We start from the raw sequence: 16,460 nt of genomic DNA, 5'->3' as shown, positions 1-16,460 counted from the left end.
CGGCAGAGACCTACGTGCGCAATGAACAAGTGTGTCTTCCCCTGAATTATGCCCTCCGTGCAGCAGATCAGCAAAAAAAAAAAACACATTTCTTTAATTAATTATTTTTTTTCTAACCCATTCTTCCTTTTTCTCACCGCCCTGGAGTTGACCTCCGCAAAATTTACCGCTCTCCATTATGTTGTGCTTGAAAATATTCCGTTGCTCATGCCCAGCATGTAGACATTTCTTCTGCAATAACCAGTGGACTAATTTTTTTTTCTCTCCCTAAACCGTGAGCTCTTTTTATGTGTACAATAAAAAATTTGCTTCTACACACAAACCCCTTCCGTGTCATCGTCTGGCGGTGGAAGAGTTACAAATTATCACTCCGTTGTTATAACCGGTATATTTTTAAGGGGTTATTTGCAATGAATTAATTCTTTTTTTTTTTTTTTGCCTCCATTTTTGCATCCGTACGAGGTGTCCCCTTGCATGGTGGGTGCTTCTCTCTTCAGAGCGTCCCTCATTCCTCTTATGTGTGCCAAGTGAGCGATCGAGTAGGTTGCACAGAAGACGCGATTGTCACGACGGATGTGATCGGTCCAGCTGCATCATTTTTGTTCCATCTGCTCAAACCATTTATACATGCGAGTAGCGCAATGGACTCCCGGAAGGAAATAAGAAAAGAAGAATTAAACGACATTAACAAAAAGCTAAAGGATAAATTCATCTTCCTTTATCTCATCGCAGTAGGGGGCTTCTCCTGTGTTTACAAAATTAGGAAGAGGGCAAATGGACAGTCGCTGGGGGAGAGGCAGCCAGAAGAAGAGGAAGGGGACAAATTTTACGCTCTTAAGAATGTGAAATTTTCTGCTAACCCGTTCAATTATGAAAAAAAAATTAAATTAAATTTGAGGGAAGTAGAATGCCTTAACAAACTGAAGGACCATCCGAACATTGTTGGCATACGTGAGTGTTGGTTGGAGGTGAAGGAGCGTTTGTCGGGGTCTGCGAGAAGCAGGGGTGGGGTAGCCACGTCGTTGTCCGGTCGTGGGAGGGGCCCACATGATGGAGGAATGGCAGCGGGGTGCCACGTGTGGGAAACGCGCTCTGGTAGAAAAGTTGCCACCCCTCAGGGAGAAGCCAAGACAGCTGCACACCCGCGCGACACAAATGGGGTGCATCCACCACTTCTTAGCACTCCGTGTGCCCCGCCGAAGAGTAGCAAAGAAAGGGACCAACACAGCAACTATAGCAACAGCGACAAAGTGAAGGGAAGTACCATCCCCCATATGAATTTGTTTAAAAAAAAGAAAAAAAAAAATTTTGTGTTCAAAATGGACGGAAGAACAAGTCCAATTTTGCCTGAACAGACAGCAAAAAAAAAAAAAAAAAAAAAAAGCAAAAGTGCACACATGACGAGAGATTCCTTCAATATGTATTACGACGCATTGTATGCTTTCAAGGGGAACAACAAGGAAGGGGACAAGGACAGGCACCTCCTTAGCAATACGAGAAGTATCCTACAGCCTTGCACAACGACCTATTTGCACAACGGAAATTCTGACCATGAGGGAAATGTAGTACATGGTTCCCCCTTCCGTGATAATCTTTTCTTGGGCTGTAAAAATTATTCACATAAAAGGGAAGTGAATAATGGAGACGTGCTCCACATGCGTCATATGGGTGCTTTGCGGTTGGCCAGTCTGTCCAATGCGCTTGCCTTATGTCATCCCAGGATTTGCAAGAAAGGACAAGCCTCAAAATATGCGCACGGGAACAAGTACAGATCGAGCTCCCCCCACGTGGACACCCCCTCGTCCGCGCAACATCAGAGAGAACAAATTAGAGACATTGGTGGGAGTGCTTCTACGAGCAAAGGAAGGACACCCGGGGCGCGCATTGGTTACCACCACCACCTCAGTGGGAATCACCGCAGCGGCAGCATCCCCAACTGTTCGAAGCGCGTTCATCAGGACAAGTTCATACAGTTCCGACACAGCGACACCTACTTCGTTCACGAACTAAAAAATATAATTAATGACAACACCACAAAGAAGAGGAAGTGGCCAAGTCACAGAATAGACCTGTGCTACAACGACTACTACTTCAATAGTCTGTTCCATTATCACAAAGGGGAGACCGTGGTGACAAAGAGGCAATTCATTAATATAATATTTTGCACGGGACATGCATGCAAACGGGGGGATACAGTGTTAACCCTCATGAAGGGAATTAGCAACTCACCGCGAAGGAAAAAAAAAACAAGATGCATACAGAATGCGATGGGTGAGGAGAAGAACGATATGACACCTGAGTGCCTCATGAATATTAACAACCGACTGCTTGCTGGAAGGAACAGGAGTATGATTCTACGTTCTGCTCCGTGTTGTGGGGACAGGCATGCGCATCGTCGGCACCACGAAGCAGGGGAGACTGTTCATGAGGTGAACCATCCATGGGAGGAGAGGGAGGAACGTGTGGGTGCTAATCCCCTTGAGGGAAGAAAAAACTCAAAATTGAATTTACCACCCAGGGGCTGTCTTTCTATGAGGGCCTATTCACAGGAGTGTCCATCATGGGAGGATGTTTCGCCACGCAGGGGAAGCGGCGTGAAGGTGATGGATGACAGTAAAGACAACGAGCTACATGTAAAGGGGCAGGAGGGAGAAGAAGGGAAGACACCTCACACGACAGAGAGAATGGAAAGAAGGACAGATAATCATTTTATTAAAAAATTTCAACACAAGAGGCATAACTTTTGTGCAACTCTATGTGGACGTAGGGAAAGGAGCAGTGCCAAAGGGGGACACAGCAGCTGGTTGGAAGGGGATATAAACTGCGCACAGAAATTTCACTTCAGAGAGGAGCTAAGGGTTGAAGAAAGGACCCTTAGGGAATTGTCCTCCCAGCAGGACCTTCCCCGGAGTAGCGGCGAAAGCAACTACCTCAACTACTATGCCTTCGTATTCATAATTATGAGCGGACCAGGAGTGAAGGAACAAATCGTTTTACAGAAGAGTGACACAAGGAAGAACCATCTGTTGTTGCAAAGGGAAGAAGACTTCACCGAGAGGAGAACAAGTCAGTCTAAACATAACCACTCCGCTAAGTTGAAGGGGTCCATGAGGAAAGAAAAAGAAGAAAAAAAAAAGGTGCATATATGCTACTCGTTCACCTACTGCAGATGGTTAAAGGTATTCATTTTTTGTAACAAGCAAATGAGGAGGAAAGGATTTAACAGAAGAACAATGAAGGATGTAATACAAAAGATTTACAAAAGAATATCCATTACAACTTACCTACTTGGCATCAGGATGGAGGACAATGTATATGGGAACTCTCACTTGCTCGACTTGTGCATTTCACATAGTGTTAGGAAGTGGACAGGAAGCGAGTCCATTCCTTTTGCAAGGAGTACACGACATAGTTGTTACTACCATGGAGGGAGTACAAAGAACAATTATTTTATGCGGAAGAAAGAATTCTTCTACTACCTTTTCAGCTGTCTCCTCGAGGTCAGAGACAATTGGTACTTCGCACGCATGTGCGACTACTACAAGTACATTAACGTAGTGAACGCCTTGCGCTTGAAGATGTGTCGCTTCGGAATTTACGTCGACCTGCTTATGACCTGTACTCTGAAGTTCTTTCGAGGCTTCTACACCTTCAACCGAGCCTTCAAGAAGTACTTCTTACGGCGCGGCAGGTGGGGAAGTGCCATGGGTTACGGTGATGGTCGGAGGGATGAGCAAGACGACGACAGTAGCGCGCAGCGCTGGGGAAGCATAGCGTTCGTCCTTTCCTGCATCAAGTGTTATAAAATTTTCAACGCTAAGTTATACACGCTGCTGCTTTTGCAAGTGAAGAGGGTCCAAGCTGAACTCGTGACGCTGCTCACTCTGGTTGACAACAAGTACCTGAACAGAATCAACCACCATGCATATAGCCACTTCCGAAGTTTATTCAAGAACAACCTGTACTACTTCATGAGGGATGAAAACTTCTTAACTAATAAAAAGGGCCTCGTGTACCTCTGCAGGAGGTTCTACAACAGGAACGGCAACAGGGCGCTTGTGCAGGAGGTAAAGAATTTTTTCAATCTGACCATCCACGTGTGTAACTATGCTGAAATGTTGAGGATCGTAAATGGGGGGTCTCTTCAGGGGGGGCAAATGCGCCCACCACCACATTCCCCTCATTTCGCGAAATCACCACGCACAAACAGGGGGCAGAGAAAAACTCCCGTGGGGTATATAACAAATATGTACATCCCCCATAAAGCCAGCGCCAAGGGAGGAAGATGGGCAGAAGAGGAAGGAAAAAACAACGTTGGTGATTATGTAGCCAACCATCATGAACAAAACGCATGCAAAAACAAACTCGAAAAGGAAAATCACAAAATTTTCATCACCAATGTAGTAAATTTTCTCATGTGTACAAGTCTAATGAGGAAAATGTCCTGTGATGAAAAAAGTCTTTTTACAAACGGCAATGAAAAAGAAGAGGAACTCATAGAAGGATGCTTCCTCCACAACTTTACGAATTATTTTATTTACCTGTTATATTACGTGACAAGAGTAAAATGCATGAGCATTTACAAGGTACATGTTTCTTCTTCCCTGTTGAGAGTGATCAATGTGGATGTGGTAAGACACACCAGGATGGACATATCCTTCCGCATTACATTTGTCAACACCGCCATGTTTAGGTACAACTCGATGGTCTCCTTTAGGCAGTTTCTGCAGGAGGGGGCGCAGCTCGGTATGTGTGGTTGCGTCAGACAGGGGGGGAGCAGTAGCGACAGCCGCGGCAGCGGGGAGATGAACAAAAGGAATAAAGAAGCAGAGGGAAGTACCCACTTCAACAATATCTCCTTCAAGGCTACCAATTTATTGCATGTGTACCGCTACAATGCACTTGTGGAGAGCTTGAACACGTCGAGTAGCATGGCCATTTTGTTCCTCGAACACCACCCCTTGGTGTTTAAACAGCATGTCCGATTGGTTAGAGGGGGAGAAAAGCACACCTGTGGAAAGGCAACGAAGGGTAAAAGTACGAATGTCCATACCGCTAGTAGAATCACTCACGGGAAGCGCACCAACAGCAGCGTGCACAAGCGTGTTCACACTCTACAAGGAGACAGCCCCACCAACCGCAGAGTAATAAAGATAAATGGACCCTTCAAAAATAACAAGTGGGATAAGAAATTTCTCTTGAGGCAAAAACAAAAAAGGATGGAAGAGACACACTTTGTGAGCAGCATAATGGCCATGCCCCTTTCTCGCCTGATGCAACTCACCGTTGGAAAGGTCACCCTTAAGCATGGCAATAGCTATGTCGTCCTGATCATTGTGAAGAGTACTAATCGTACCTTCGAGCCGTCCCAGTTGACACAAATGAAGCGTTTTTCGCTCTCCTGGTTTAGCGCATATGGAGCGCATCGCGGGAGGAGCAGGGTCAAGGAAAGGACAACGCACGCGGGAAGGGTCCCACGCAAAAGGAGGCAAAGGACCGCGCGCAAAAAGAAGGCAGACACTGCTCACATCGCGCAAAGGGGGCAATGTGCCTTGGCGCACCGAGCGCGGCAGGGCCATCAGCAGAAAATGAGAAAACAAGTCCTCTTCGTCAAGTGTCTCCTAACACAGATCAATGCGCGGAGATGGCATTGCACCTGCGGGGGGGGCATAGACAGAGGCGGCAGAGGTGACTGGATGCACAGACCCTCCGTCCACATCGAGCAAAGGAAGAAGAGAGAATTCCAAAAGCGCAGCGAAGCGAATTTAAAGAAAAGGAAAAATGAAAAAACAAGAGAAGAGAACTTCAGAAACTTCTTAGACAGCATCGAGTATTCATCTGACAGTGGAGAGTTCAAAATCGTCTTTCAGAGCAGCAGCAATGGGGATGAGGAGGAGGTGGGGACAGGGATAGGAGAGAACGTCAAGGGGGGAAGAGTGGCGAGAAGGTTAGGGACACGCCAAACCAACCGCTTCACCCAGCCGAGGCGAAGAATGGGTAAAGTACACTCACGGAGGAAGGAAATAAAAGGATGGACGCGAAAAAAAAACAAAAGCCTGGTTTACATTGGGGGGAGAAGAAGTGAAAGAAGCGGAAGAGGAGACATGATCGCTCCTCTATCCCCATCTGCTATTTTACACAATGAGAGGCATAACAAAAGATTCTTCTCACTTGTCACCCACGGGCAGGTGTGCACTAGTATGGAGAGGGTGCCCCTTTCATCTTGCTCCCCTCTGGAAGAGTCTTTCAAATGGAAGGGATTCAACGGAAGTTTTGTTCAAGAAGACAACACCCCCCATATGATTAAACGTAACACTTATGTGGGTGAGAATAACTTATCGAGTAGGCCACATTTTTGTCACCACTGGGGGGACTTACCAACCAGTTGCATCTTCAAACATGCAGAGGGTAAAACGCCCTGTAAGTTGCATAACATGCACTTTTCTCCCGAGAGTCCATACTTTGAACTTACTAGTAAATGTTTCAACTCGGAAGGAAACATAATTTTATTTCCATCTCAGGAGTTAGCACCCATGAGTACACAGCTTCTTTTCTTCCTTCATTTGCAAAGGCTGCTTGCACTGACGATGAGATATAGAGTGAGGCCATATGGTGGAGACAGATGGGGCAGGCAAGTCAGTTCCGATGAGAAAAATGCAAATGGGCAGATCCTGCACAGAATGGATAATTGCCTCACTTGTATTGATGAGGACGTGGTAAAGAATTACCTGAACAGTTCAGGCGAAAATGTATACAATGGAGAAATGATACAAAGTGATATTTTTCGAAAGACATGCATTTCATGTGTGGAGAGAAGGAGGGGTAATGATTATTGTGACTTGATTGAGGAGACCAACTGTTGTGCAAAAAGGGACAGTACAAGACGGAACAGGATGATGCGTGCAGGATGGAGAAATGAAGGAAAGTGTAAGGAGGTCATCAGGAAGCCACACATCACCCTGCAGGACAGAACACACTTGCTTTTCCGTAACAAAAGGAACGTGCTCAAAAATTTGAAAAAAAAAAATATAATTAAAAAGATATGCCAGATAAAGACCAGCTACAGAGTGATGTGTGGTTTAGGGTATGTGCAGAGGGAAGAGGGAGGAGAATGGGAAGCCGGTTCATATAAAAAGGGAAGAACAAAGGGGAACGACAAGGTAGACACATTTTTGATGAGGAGAGGGACACGCAAGGGGAAAAATATGGCTCCGTTGCAAGGTCGAATGCATGAAGAACTGCACAAAGGCATGACGCGATGTTACGGCGAAGGGGTCCTTCCAACGAAGGAGGAAAAGCTTCCTATGGGGATTCTTTTTCAGAAGACGCTTACATTGGGTTCGTACGTTGCGCAGAGCGAGGGGGGTATTTCAGACCGGACGCAGGAACCTGCTGAGATGGATGTCGCAGCGGAGCTTCGTGACGCGGAAGGGGCGAAGGCTCACTATGATGGGTACTCAACCATTTACCGCATGGCAGAGCGGAAAGAAGAGGCATCTCTCGGGAAAGGAGGCACAAGGGGTAAACGCGGTCAACGCAACCAAGGTGGTGTAAGAGCGACCCGCCCCGTGGAAGACCCGTCAGTCTGCCCCGGAAGAGGGAACCTATTAAGAAGCTTGATAAACGAATGGGCTGCTTACCCCAGGGGAGGGAAGCTGTACCAACTGGACAACTCCTCCGGGCGATGTTTTATGAAGAGCAGGAGGGTAACCTCCTGTCCAGCCCTTTTGCCTCCCTCCGGTGTGAACACTTACCGTAGGGATGACCTCAAAAAGGAGGTGGTCATCCATGTAAGTCCCTGCAGAAATGTTTTTATAACAAGTGAGTGTATGAAAAGGGGCACAAAGGAGGACTCCAAAGAAAAGAGCGTCGTGGTTCTCAACTCCATGGGTAAGGGAAGGATGAGTCATTCTAACATTGTTGGACCCGACCCCAAGATCTGCTACCCACGCCATTGTATCCACAACTATACGCGTAATGGTCATGACAGATGCAGAACCTACAATGAAACGAGATCTTTATCTCGAAAGAACCCATCCCTGGTGCTCAAAAGTAAACTCGCTACGAAGAAGCAACACTTTTTAAAAAAACATATCTGTAAGAAGGAGAGGCGGAGAATAGTAGACATGGTAAAGAGGAGCTCATGCGCCCATGCCCCTTCAGAAGAAAAGTCACACAGAAAAAATAAAATATATTCGAAAGAGAATTTCCCATTTGGCACTGCAAAAAAGGTGGCGAAGGGTTCTTCCGAATGGCGTCCCCTTCAGAGAGAGTTAAAGTGCATCACTGGGGTGGAGGGAGGTGGTGGTTTGGAAGCTGATGAAAGGGTTGTGACTCCCTATCCACGTAGCCACAACGACGTTAGGGATCATGGTATAGGGGAAGAAGGAATGAAAGAGAGCGTTATGAATATGAAGCAGACGATTGAGACAGAGACTCGTGAGAGAGACACTCGTGAGAGAGACACTCGTGAGAGAGACGCTCATCGGAAGAAGACACACGGACATGGCGTTGCAACACTCAAAATGAACAAGAACAAACGGAGGAAGAAAGAAGGACAGAGGAACGAAATGTACCGACTCAACCTTTACATCCGCATGGAGTACTGCGATAACACCCTAGAGAATTACATAAGTGGAAGGACCTACGTGAACTACAAGAGGAACAAAGAAATAATACACATGATCATCCTAGGCTTACACTACATGCACAAAAATAATATTATTCACAGGGACCTGAAGCCTTCGAATATTTTTATCTGCGACAATGACGTTGTGAAGATTGGGGACTTTGGTTTGGCCTCCTACAATGATGTGAGCAGACAGCAAAAGTGGTTCATTCGCCTTGAACACCCCTGGGTGGAATGCATACGGAAGGAGCGCACAGATGAGATGAGGCACTCGAAGGGGAACAGGGATACATGCCACGTGAATACGTTTACTAAAGAGACAGATATAAGTCTGCACAATCTGCAAAGCGAATATCACATGGATGAACTACACGTGAAAAGTGGCTCCCTTGGACAAGCACAGAGAAGTGGAGAGGATCATTTTACATGCACTAAATTGGAGGAGGCAGCGAACACGGCCCAAGGGAAGAAGACCAATTTGTGGTTCTGTCACCTGGCAGGTGGTGGAGAGAAGGGCACCGAGTATGGTAGTTACGTCAACAACAGTTGCCACGATAAAGGGGTAAATGCAAATGATGGCGATGTGTTCCCCATTAAGAAGCACTTTCCGTTGGAGGGAAGACATAACCACCAGTGCCATTCCTCTGCAGTGGATTCCATGTACATAACGAACGGCAGGAAGGAGAGTAACTTCAACATTAGTTGTGCTGCTGCTGTTGGTGGTGATAGCGACGATGGTGGCTACGCCCATGAAGGCATTACGTTAACTGACCTAGTGAAGAAAATCATCCCGATGCTTCTCCAAGGCGACCGGAGAGGACAACCCGTAGGGGTGACACATAGGCTGGCGTCGCATGAAGTGGAAATGTGCAAAGACGGATCACCTCCCCAAAGCAGCCACACCACAGCCGCAAATCAACAGAGGAATAAAAAAAAAAAAAAATTAAAACTTAAAAGTTACAATCACCAAGAGGAAAAATGGCACGAGGCAGCTGGTAATATTGCGAACAGCACACATGCATCATCGTATCACACACTCGGTATCGGAACGAAAATGTATTCTGCCCCGGAACAACTGGTTGGAAAAAGATATAACAAAGCAGTAGATATGTTTTCCCTCGGGTTGATCATTGTGGATTTGTTCACGAGGACAGAAACGAATATGGAGAGGACAGTAATTTTGTGTAATGCTCGGCAAAGAATTTTACCTGACTCGTTAATAAAAAAACACCCAAGTGTTGCCAATCTGTGCAAAAATCTCCTCTCGTTGAATTACGAATCCCGATTTACATCCGAAGATTTATACAATAAAATTATTTCAGCGGGGAATGTATTTACCTTTACCAAGTGATTAACTCTGGGTTAGGTGATTTTATACACACGCACCGGCATTTGCGCACGGACGGACATGTGTCTGCATTTTTTTTTTTTTTTCCCAAAAGGAGAAGCCCAATTCGTGGCTAGCTGGCAGACATAATTTTCCCCCCTACACGCAAATACGCCATTGTGAAGGGCTACACGGTGGAGGTAGTAGGCGCCTCCGTAAAATGTGCCTTCGTCGACGGATCGAGAGCTGCAATATGTTGGTACTCACATATTTTTTTTTTTTTTTTTTTTTTTTTTTTTTTTTTCCGTGGAAGGTAACCAGCCTTTACCTTGTTTAATAAAAAAAAATTTGGACAAGTTCCTTTTTTTCACCGTTGGATGGTCACAAGATTTGCACGTTGGGGGGGGAGGGACATGCTTCCTCCCCTTGGCGGCCTCCTCCCCTTTTTTTTTTTTTTTCATTTGCACCCCTTAAGGGGCATAATCTGGAAAGGTTAAGGGAAACGGGGAGTAGGCAATGAATTGTGGGTAAAAGGAATGCCCCCACGGAAGGGGAAAGTAATCCGCTTGGTGCGTTCTGAGTGACCTTTTTGAGTACCTTTTTAAGGGGACCCTTTTTGCCCACCACTCCGCACCCCCATTGGGGAAGGGAAAAAAAAAAAAAAAAAAAAAAAAGGCACACCCTCATCGCGCATCGTCCCCACTGGAGGGGTAGTTACAATTCTGCGTTTACCCGTTTGATGTAGCCAGTTGACATTACAGCTGTTTTACTTTGTCCTTGGTAAAGTGCCTCTAAGGAGAACTGGGCGTACGAAAAAGCAAGGCGGTGTTTTTTGCTTAACTTTGGGCCAGTGTACACTTCGTGGGTGATACAATGTCCACTGGAGAGAGGAGCGGGCGCGGGGGGATGTTGCATCTTGTGTGTGTGGAGAAAGCAATGCGATGTGATTTTTTTCCCCTGGTGTGCATAAGCAGTTCACGCGGTCGATCGGGGTGATGAAGGGCCACATGCAACCTGCTCCCCTGTTGGGGGCCGTGAGGTATTCGCAAATCTTGTTATGGCCACTTATACGGCTGCGCTTTTTGCTGCTCCTCCTCCTCGCGTGGCTGCTGGTGGTGGAGCCTCGCGCCTGCCTCGACGAAGAGACCAAGCTGGGCAAGTTGAAGAAACTCATAAACAAAAAGATAAAGCTAGATATTAATGAAAAGTACCGAAGCCAAAAGAAAAGTACGAGTCCATATATGTCCTTTGTATATATTCATGAGCTCACCGCCAGCGACCATGTAGAGTACGTATTAAATAAATCACATGACTACGACTGCGTATTGTTTGTGATCGATGTGGAGACTACCAATGGGACGTCCATGTTTGATCGGAAGAGCCTCATCCTGTTGGAACTGTTCAACCGAGTAGCACAGAAGTTCATTTTGGGCAATTTTTCTCTTTATAGCGAGGGGGAGGGGAGCAGCGCGGCGAATCTCACCCCTGTTACCCGCGCAAATGGAGCAAACGAAAGGATCACCCCGTCCTCAAGGCCAATCTTTTTCTTTTATATAAATGTACACAAACCTAACATCCTCCCCCTCAAGTTCATTCACGCAATTGAAGAGGTACCCGAGTTTTACTACATAGGTAAGGAGACCGTTCTCCACTTAGATTACCACTCCAAGGTGCGTCCAAATTACATGTTAGAGAATTACTTAAAGGTGAAGCGGTTAAGGGACAAAGACAAAACAGAAATGAGTAACCAAGTGCTTGAGTCGTATTTCCTGGACTTCATTCACACACACAACAGGGGTGCAACTGACAGCCGCGGTGGAAGTGGCGATCAGAGTGGCGGTGGCGACGGGGGGGCCACACTTGTGGAGGGTGAGTACTGGGAGAAAATGCAACATTCCGTCATCACCATCACCCTGGTGGTGTTGTTCCTCCTTCTGTACGCCCTTCTGCAGCTGCTCCACAGATGGCCCTCCCTCACCTTTGTCTGCTCATACGTCTTGTTCCTTATCTGCTTGAGCGGCATCTTCCACTGCCTCATTAACAAAGCCGAGCTTTACAACACAGCGAAGAATTTGGACTCGGTGCTGCACAAGTACATCTACCGCTCCACCAGTGCTCAATATGTATACGAAGGGGTGGCCTTTTCTTTCTTTATTTTTTTAATAACATTTGCCTTGTTCATCATGTGTAAATCCTCCGCCAACACGTTTATACAAAAGGGCGGGAGGAACTTGTGGCTCATACTGTTGCTCCTGCTCACATATGTCTCTCTCGACGTCATCCACGAGATCAACCTGTACAAGGTGTACTACTCCACTTACTTCTTCTTCCCGCCGACCAAATTTTTTCGCAAATGAGCAAAACACAACTAACTTGGCCTCGGGCGCGGCGTTTGCAATGTGTTATTAGTTAGCGGTGTACCTGCACACCCTCCTATGTGTGTATTTTTTTGTGTGTGTTTTTTTTTTTTTTTTTCCCCACCACGCGCTCACACGCAACTACAACATGGACTTGGGTCAACTTCACCATCGTGTCACCCGGAAAAGCTTTCCATTAAAAAAAAAAAAAAAAAAAAAACTTACCACCTTGGTGAAGAGTCTTCAGTAGGGATATATAAACCACATGGTGTGGAAAAAAAAAAAAAAACAGAATCCCTATGCAATCGGGTTTGTGTTTCTACTCTGTGGTTGAAATGTCAATTGAGAACGTTTCGCACAATTTGGGGCAGATGCGGAGGTGACGCTACACTCCTTTGTGTGTCCTCCTCCCTCGAATTTGCACTTCCCATGAGGGGTCGCGGTGTGTGTGCTTTCGTTTATGAGGAACCCACTTGTGGATCACCGTTTCGGGGTTGAGCTTGCTGGGTTCTCTGTATATGAGCTGCGCCTTTTTCTACTCGTCGCTGTTCAGTTCAATGCGTTTGCACCTGAAAAATATGCACATGTATGTACGAATAAGTGATGTGCTCCTCCGTGTCGCGTCCTTTTCCCCCCCTCTTTTTTAAGGCTTAGCGAAGCTGGGGAATGATTTTCACCATATTGTCATCCCTCCCCCCCAATCTATGCTGCCTTTCGTTGGGTACTGGCGGCGCACACGAGTGAGTAGCTGTCGTGACTTACTAGCCCCTTCACTCGGTGTGCAGTTCCATTAAAGTTCAACCTTCACGGCAGGTGAGAACGGACGACTCATGGAAGGGGGCGGCGACAGGGATATCTCCTCAAGGCGTCGCCCCCTGTTGAGGGGCACCCAGAGGAAGAAGGTGCACCGAGCCGCTCACCACCACGACAGTGATGAGCACCCCACTGACTCACCTCCCAGCTGCAAAAGCAGAAGTGGTGGCCAAGCCAAAACGGAAGCCAACCGAAAGAAGGTCCTATCCTTGAAGAGCCTGTACAGTAGTCTGCACAGAACGAGCGAGCTGATTCTGAAGGGGGAGGACAAAGGAGGGCAAGCGTGTGAGAAGAGTGAATATATGACCGGTGAGGACCGTCGGGAGGACTTGCATTTCGAGGAGGCCTCTCCTCTGGAAGGGGAACTGGACCCTGTCCCCCCCTCCAGTCGCAGGGGGACGCAGCAAAAAAGGAGAACCAAGCAAATACACAATGTAAAAGGGACACGAGGGAATTCAAACGATATTAGAAAATATTTTACGCAGGAAGAGAGACGGAGCACATCGGCGAGGGAGGGGCATGATGGGGGGGCGTGCTTGCAGGAGAGTAGCGAGTCTAATGTGGAGGCTAAAAAGAAGACCTGTTTGAGACAGAAGACCAGCACGAATGGCCCCATAATGGGGTGTGCCTCAAACAAGCGTGGTGAGCTAATGGATGAACGAAGCGACGCGCTCAGTGATGAACCCGTTCACATGCGAGTGAGCAGCCACAGCGATGAGTCGATTAATCGTTCGTTGAAAAGAGACTCAAGAAGGGGTATCACAAGAAAAGACGCAGATGGGAAGAAACCCAGTGGAAGTAACGCCAGAAGCGGCCTGTGGGGGGGGACCTCCCAAAAGGAGAGTAAAGAAGAAAAAACGAAGCCCCCCTTGGATGATGGGTGCAATGGTCAGGAGAAGGAAGACTCGATGTACAGCACATCGTCACAGTGGAGGATGCGAAAAAGCGGGGGAACCATCAACATGGAAGAGGTAGAGACGAAGTCTGGAGTAGACGCAAAGTCAGAGGACAGAAACCAACCGTCCGACAGCTCCTCCCCAGTGCGTAAACGCAAAGGAACAAAGTATAATAGCATAAAGGAGGAGAAAAAAGAAAGTACAAAGCTTAAAAATTTGAATATGGAAGAAATAAAAAATTGTCTGAAGAAGAACGAACCAGACACGTTAAAGATTCTACTGTGCACGGACAACCACTTAGGGTACAAGGAAAACAATGCTGTGCAAAGGAAGGATACATTCAACTCGTTTGAAGAAATTCTTTTCGTTGCACAAAAGTTAAATGTGGATATGATTATTAATAGTGGTGACCTGTTTCACAAGAATAAGGTTTCAGAGTACACACTCTTCAAGTCCATGGCGATTATTAGAAGGTATTGTCACGTCAGTGGTTATGAGGATGCCGAGGGGGGGGCTCAATCGGAAGAAGCTTCTCCGGAGGGGGAAACAACACATGCTCGCAAAGTGCTCCTGAAGGAGGTGCACAGCTCCGATTATAAGTGGTACGGGGGGGGTGAGAAGCTCGATCTGAGTGAGGACGGCACGCGAAGTGATGATGGGCGCGACCATTGTGATAAGCGCGACCATTATTATAATCGCAGTCACAGTGGGGACAGCACCCGCAGTGATAGAAGTGGGCACAGTGATGATGAACGCGCGCACAGCGATAGACGCGCCCTCGGCGAGAAAGGACCCCCCTGCGACGCAGTACGCATGTGCTCCCTGAAGGAGAAGGTCGAAACGGCCATCCCCCTCTTCACCATACACGGAAACCACGACTACCCATACAGCTGCGATTACATTAGTCCGCTAGACATTCTGCACGTTGGTAACCTCATCCAATACATAGGAAAAAGCAGTCTGAACAAAATCGTGGTAAAGCCAGTGCTCCTCAATAAAGAAGACACAAAAATAGCCATTTATGCCATAGGATGGATCAAAGATGAGCGTTTACACAGAGCATTCGAACAGAAGCAAGTAAAATTCATGCTCCCAAATGATTATGAAAATAGAATCAACATCCTTGTCCTTCATCAGAACAGACACATGAGATGTGCATATGGAAATGATATAAAAAATTTTGTAAAAGAATCCTTTATCCCTAATTTTGTAGACTTGGTTATATGGGGACATGAGCATTATTCGAAACCCTACTTGGAGGAAAGTTTATTCAAATCTTTTTTTTCTTTACAATTGGGTTCATCTGTACGCACATCTCTATGCACAAATGAGTATGGGGACAAGTACATCGGGTTGCTTGAAATTAGGAAGGAGCGATTTCGCTTTTTGAAGATCCAACTGGAAAGTGTGAGACCATTCGAATTGAAGGAAATCAGATTAGCTAATTACAATTTGAATTTTAATGATGAGTCCGTGTTGAAGCAGTTTTTACATGAGCAGGTCGACAACATTCTGCAGAGCTTTCAGCTGAGTTTGCGTGAGCAGGTCAAGCGCTACTACTTGTTCAGGCGCGCCTTTTTACGGCAAGTCCAACGCGGGGCGCACGGTAAGGCGACAGACGCGAAGGGGACGGACTATGACGAGCCTCGCTCCCATCTGTTCCACGAACAACCCGCCCTGCCGAGCGAAGTCTTCACAAAAAAGGAACTCCTGGACGAGTACTTCGAATCGGTCATCTCCGACCAAGACGTAACTGACTTCCTCACAAATCTGCAGGACGAGGAGTTCTACTCCACCACCTTCATCCACGTGGCATTCTCCACCCCAAGCGACACATTCGATTTGTTGAAAATAAAGAAAGGAGTCTACGACAAACCACTAATAAAATTAAAAGTCGAGTACGAAGACATTAACATTATAAACACACAGCTGTTCGGCTCCACTTTCGCTAACCGAGTCGGAAACCCATCTGAGTTCCTCACATTTTACAGAAAAAAGGGAAGAACAAGTGCAGGGGCTAAGGAGGGACAAGGCGCCAACTGTACGGGGCACACCCTGGGGGCACTCAACACCAAGGGAATGATGGAGCCTAAAAACATGGACCAAAAAGATATCACTAACATGGAAAATATAAATGAGTACAACAAGGTGTTTGATATTCTTTTTCATTATTGCCAGCTGAAGGACAAGCTAGCCATTTTAAATGAAAAGACCATCATGGAAACCATACTTAACTTCATTAGTAATTCAAATTCTTCTTTTAATTCTGAATCGACTGGCACGTCTGACTACTGCAGCATCATCTCCATGGTCGATCACTGGGCGCGTAGGAAGGTGGAACTCCTCGAGGGGAACCTCCGGGACGTCCCTGTGGAGAGCCTAACGGAGGAGTACCTCGCGGAAGTGGTTAAGAACCTTGCCGGGGAGTGAGTAAAAAA

General features: G+C 46.6%; 3 protein-coding genes across 3 annotated transcripts; all 3 read left to right on the top strand.

Moving 5' to 3' along the window:
- Positions 1 to 641: 641 nt before the first annotated feature.
- Positions 642 to 9,980, top strand: AK88_01059 (PEK protein kinase; the record flags this gene model as incomplete). Its single annotated transcript, XM_012478697.1, has 1 exon — positions 642 to 9,980. The coding sequence occupies one exon, from the start codon at positions 642 to 644 to the stop codon at positions 9,978 to 9,980; it is 9,339 nt and encodes a 3,112-aa protein (XP_012334120.1).
- A 983-nt stretch (positions 9,981 to 10,963) lies between these two features.
- AK88_01058 (uncharacterized protein) lies at positions 10,964 to 12,313 on the top strand (the record flags this gene model as incomplete). The annotated part of the gene is made up of 1 exon (XM_012478696.1): positions 10,964 to 12,313. One exon carries the CDS (start codon positions 10,964 to 10,966, stop codon positions 12,311 to 12,313), a length of 1,350 nt encoding a protein of 449 aa, XP_012334119.1.
- An 830-nt stretch (positions 12,314 to 13,143) lies between these two features.
- On the top strand, positions 13,144 to 16,452 carry AK88_01057 (uncharacterized protein; the record flags this gene model as incomplete). Its single annotated transcript, XM_012478695.1, has 1 exon — positions 13,144 to 16,452. One exon carries the CDS (start codon positions 13,144 to 13,146, stop codon positions 16,450 to 16,452), a length of 3,309 nt encoding a protein of 1,102 aa, XP_012334118.1.
- Between the last annotated feature and the right edge of the window lie 8 nt (positions 16,453 to 16,460).

This window comes from Plasmodium fragile (assembly GCF_000956335.1).
Source record: "Plasmodium fragile strain nilgiri unplaced genomic scaffold supercont1.9, whole genome shotgun sequence".
NCBI lineage: Eukaryota > Apicomplexa > Aconoidasida > Haemosporida > Plasmodiidae > Plasmodium > Plasmodium fragile.
This window is presented reverse-complemented; position numbering and strand designations above follow the sequence as displayed.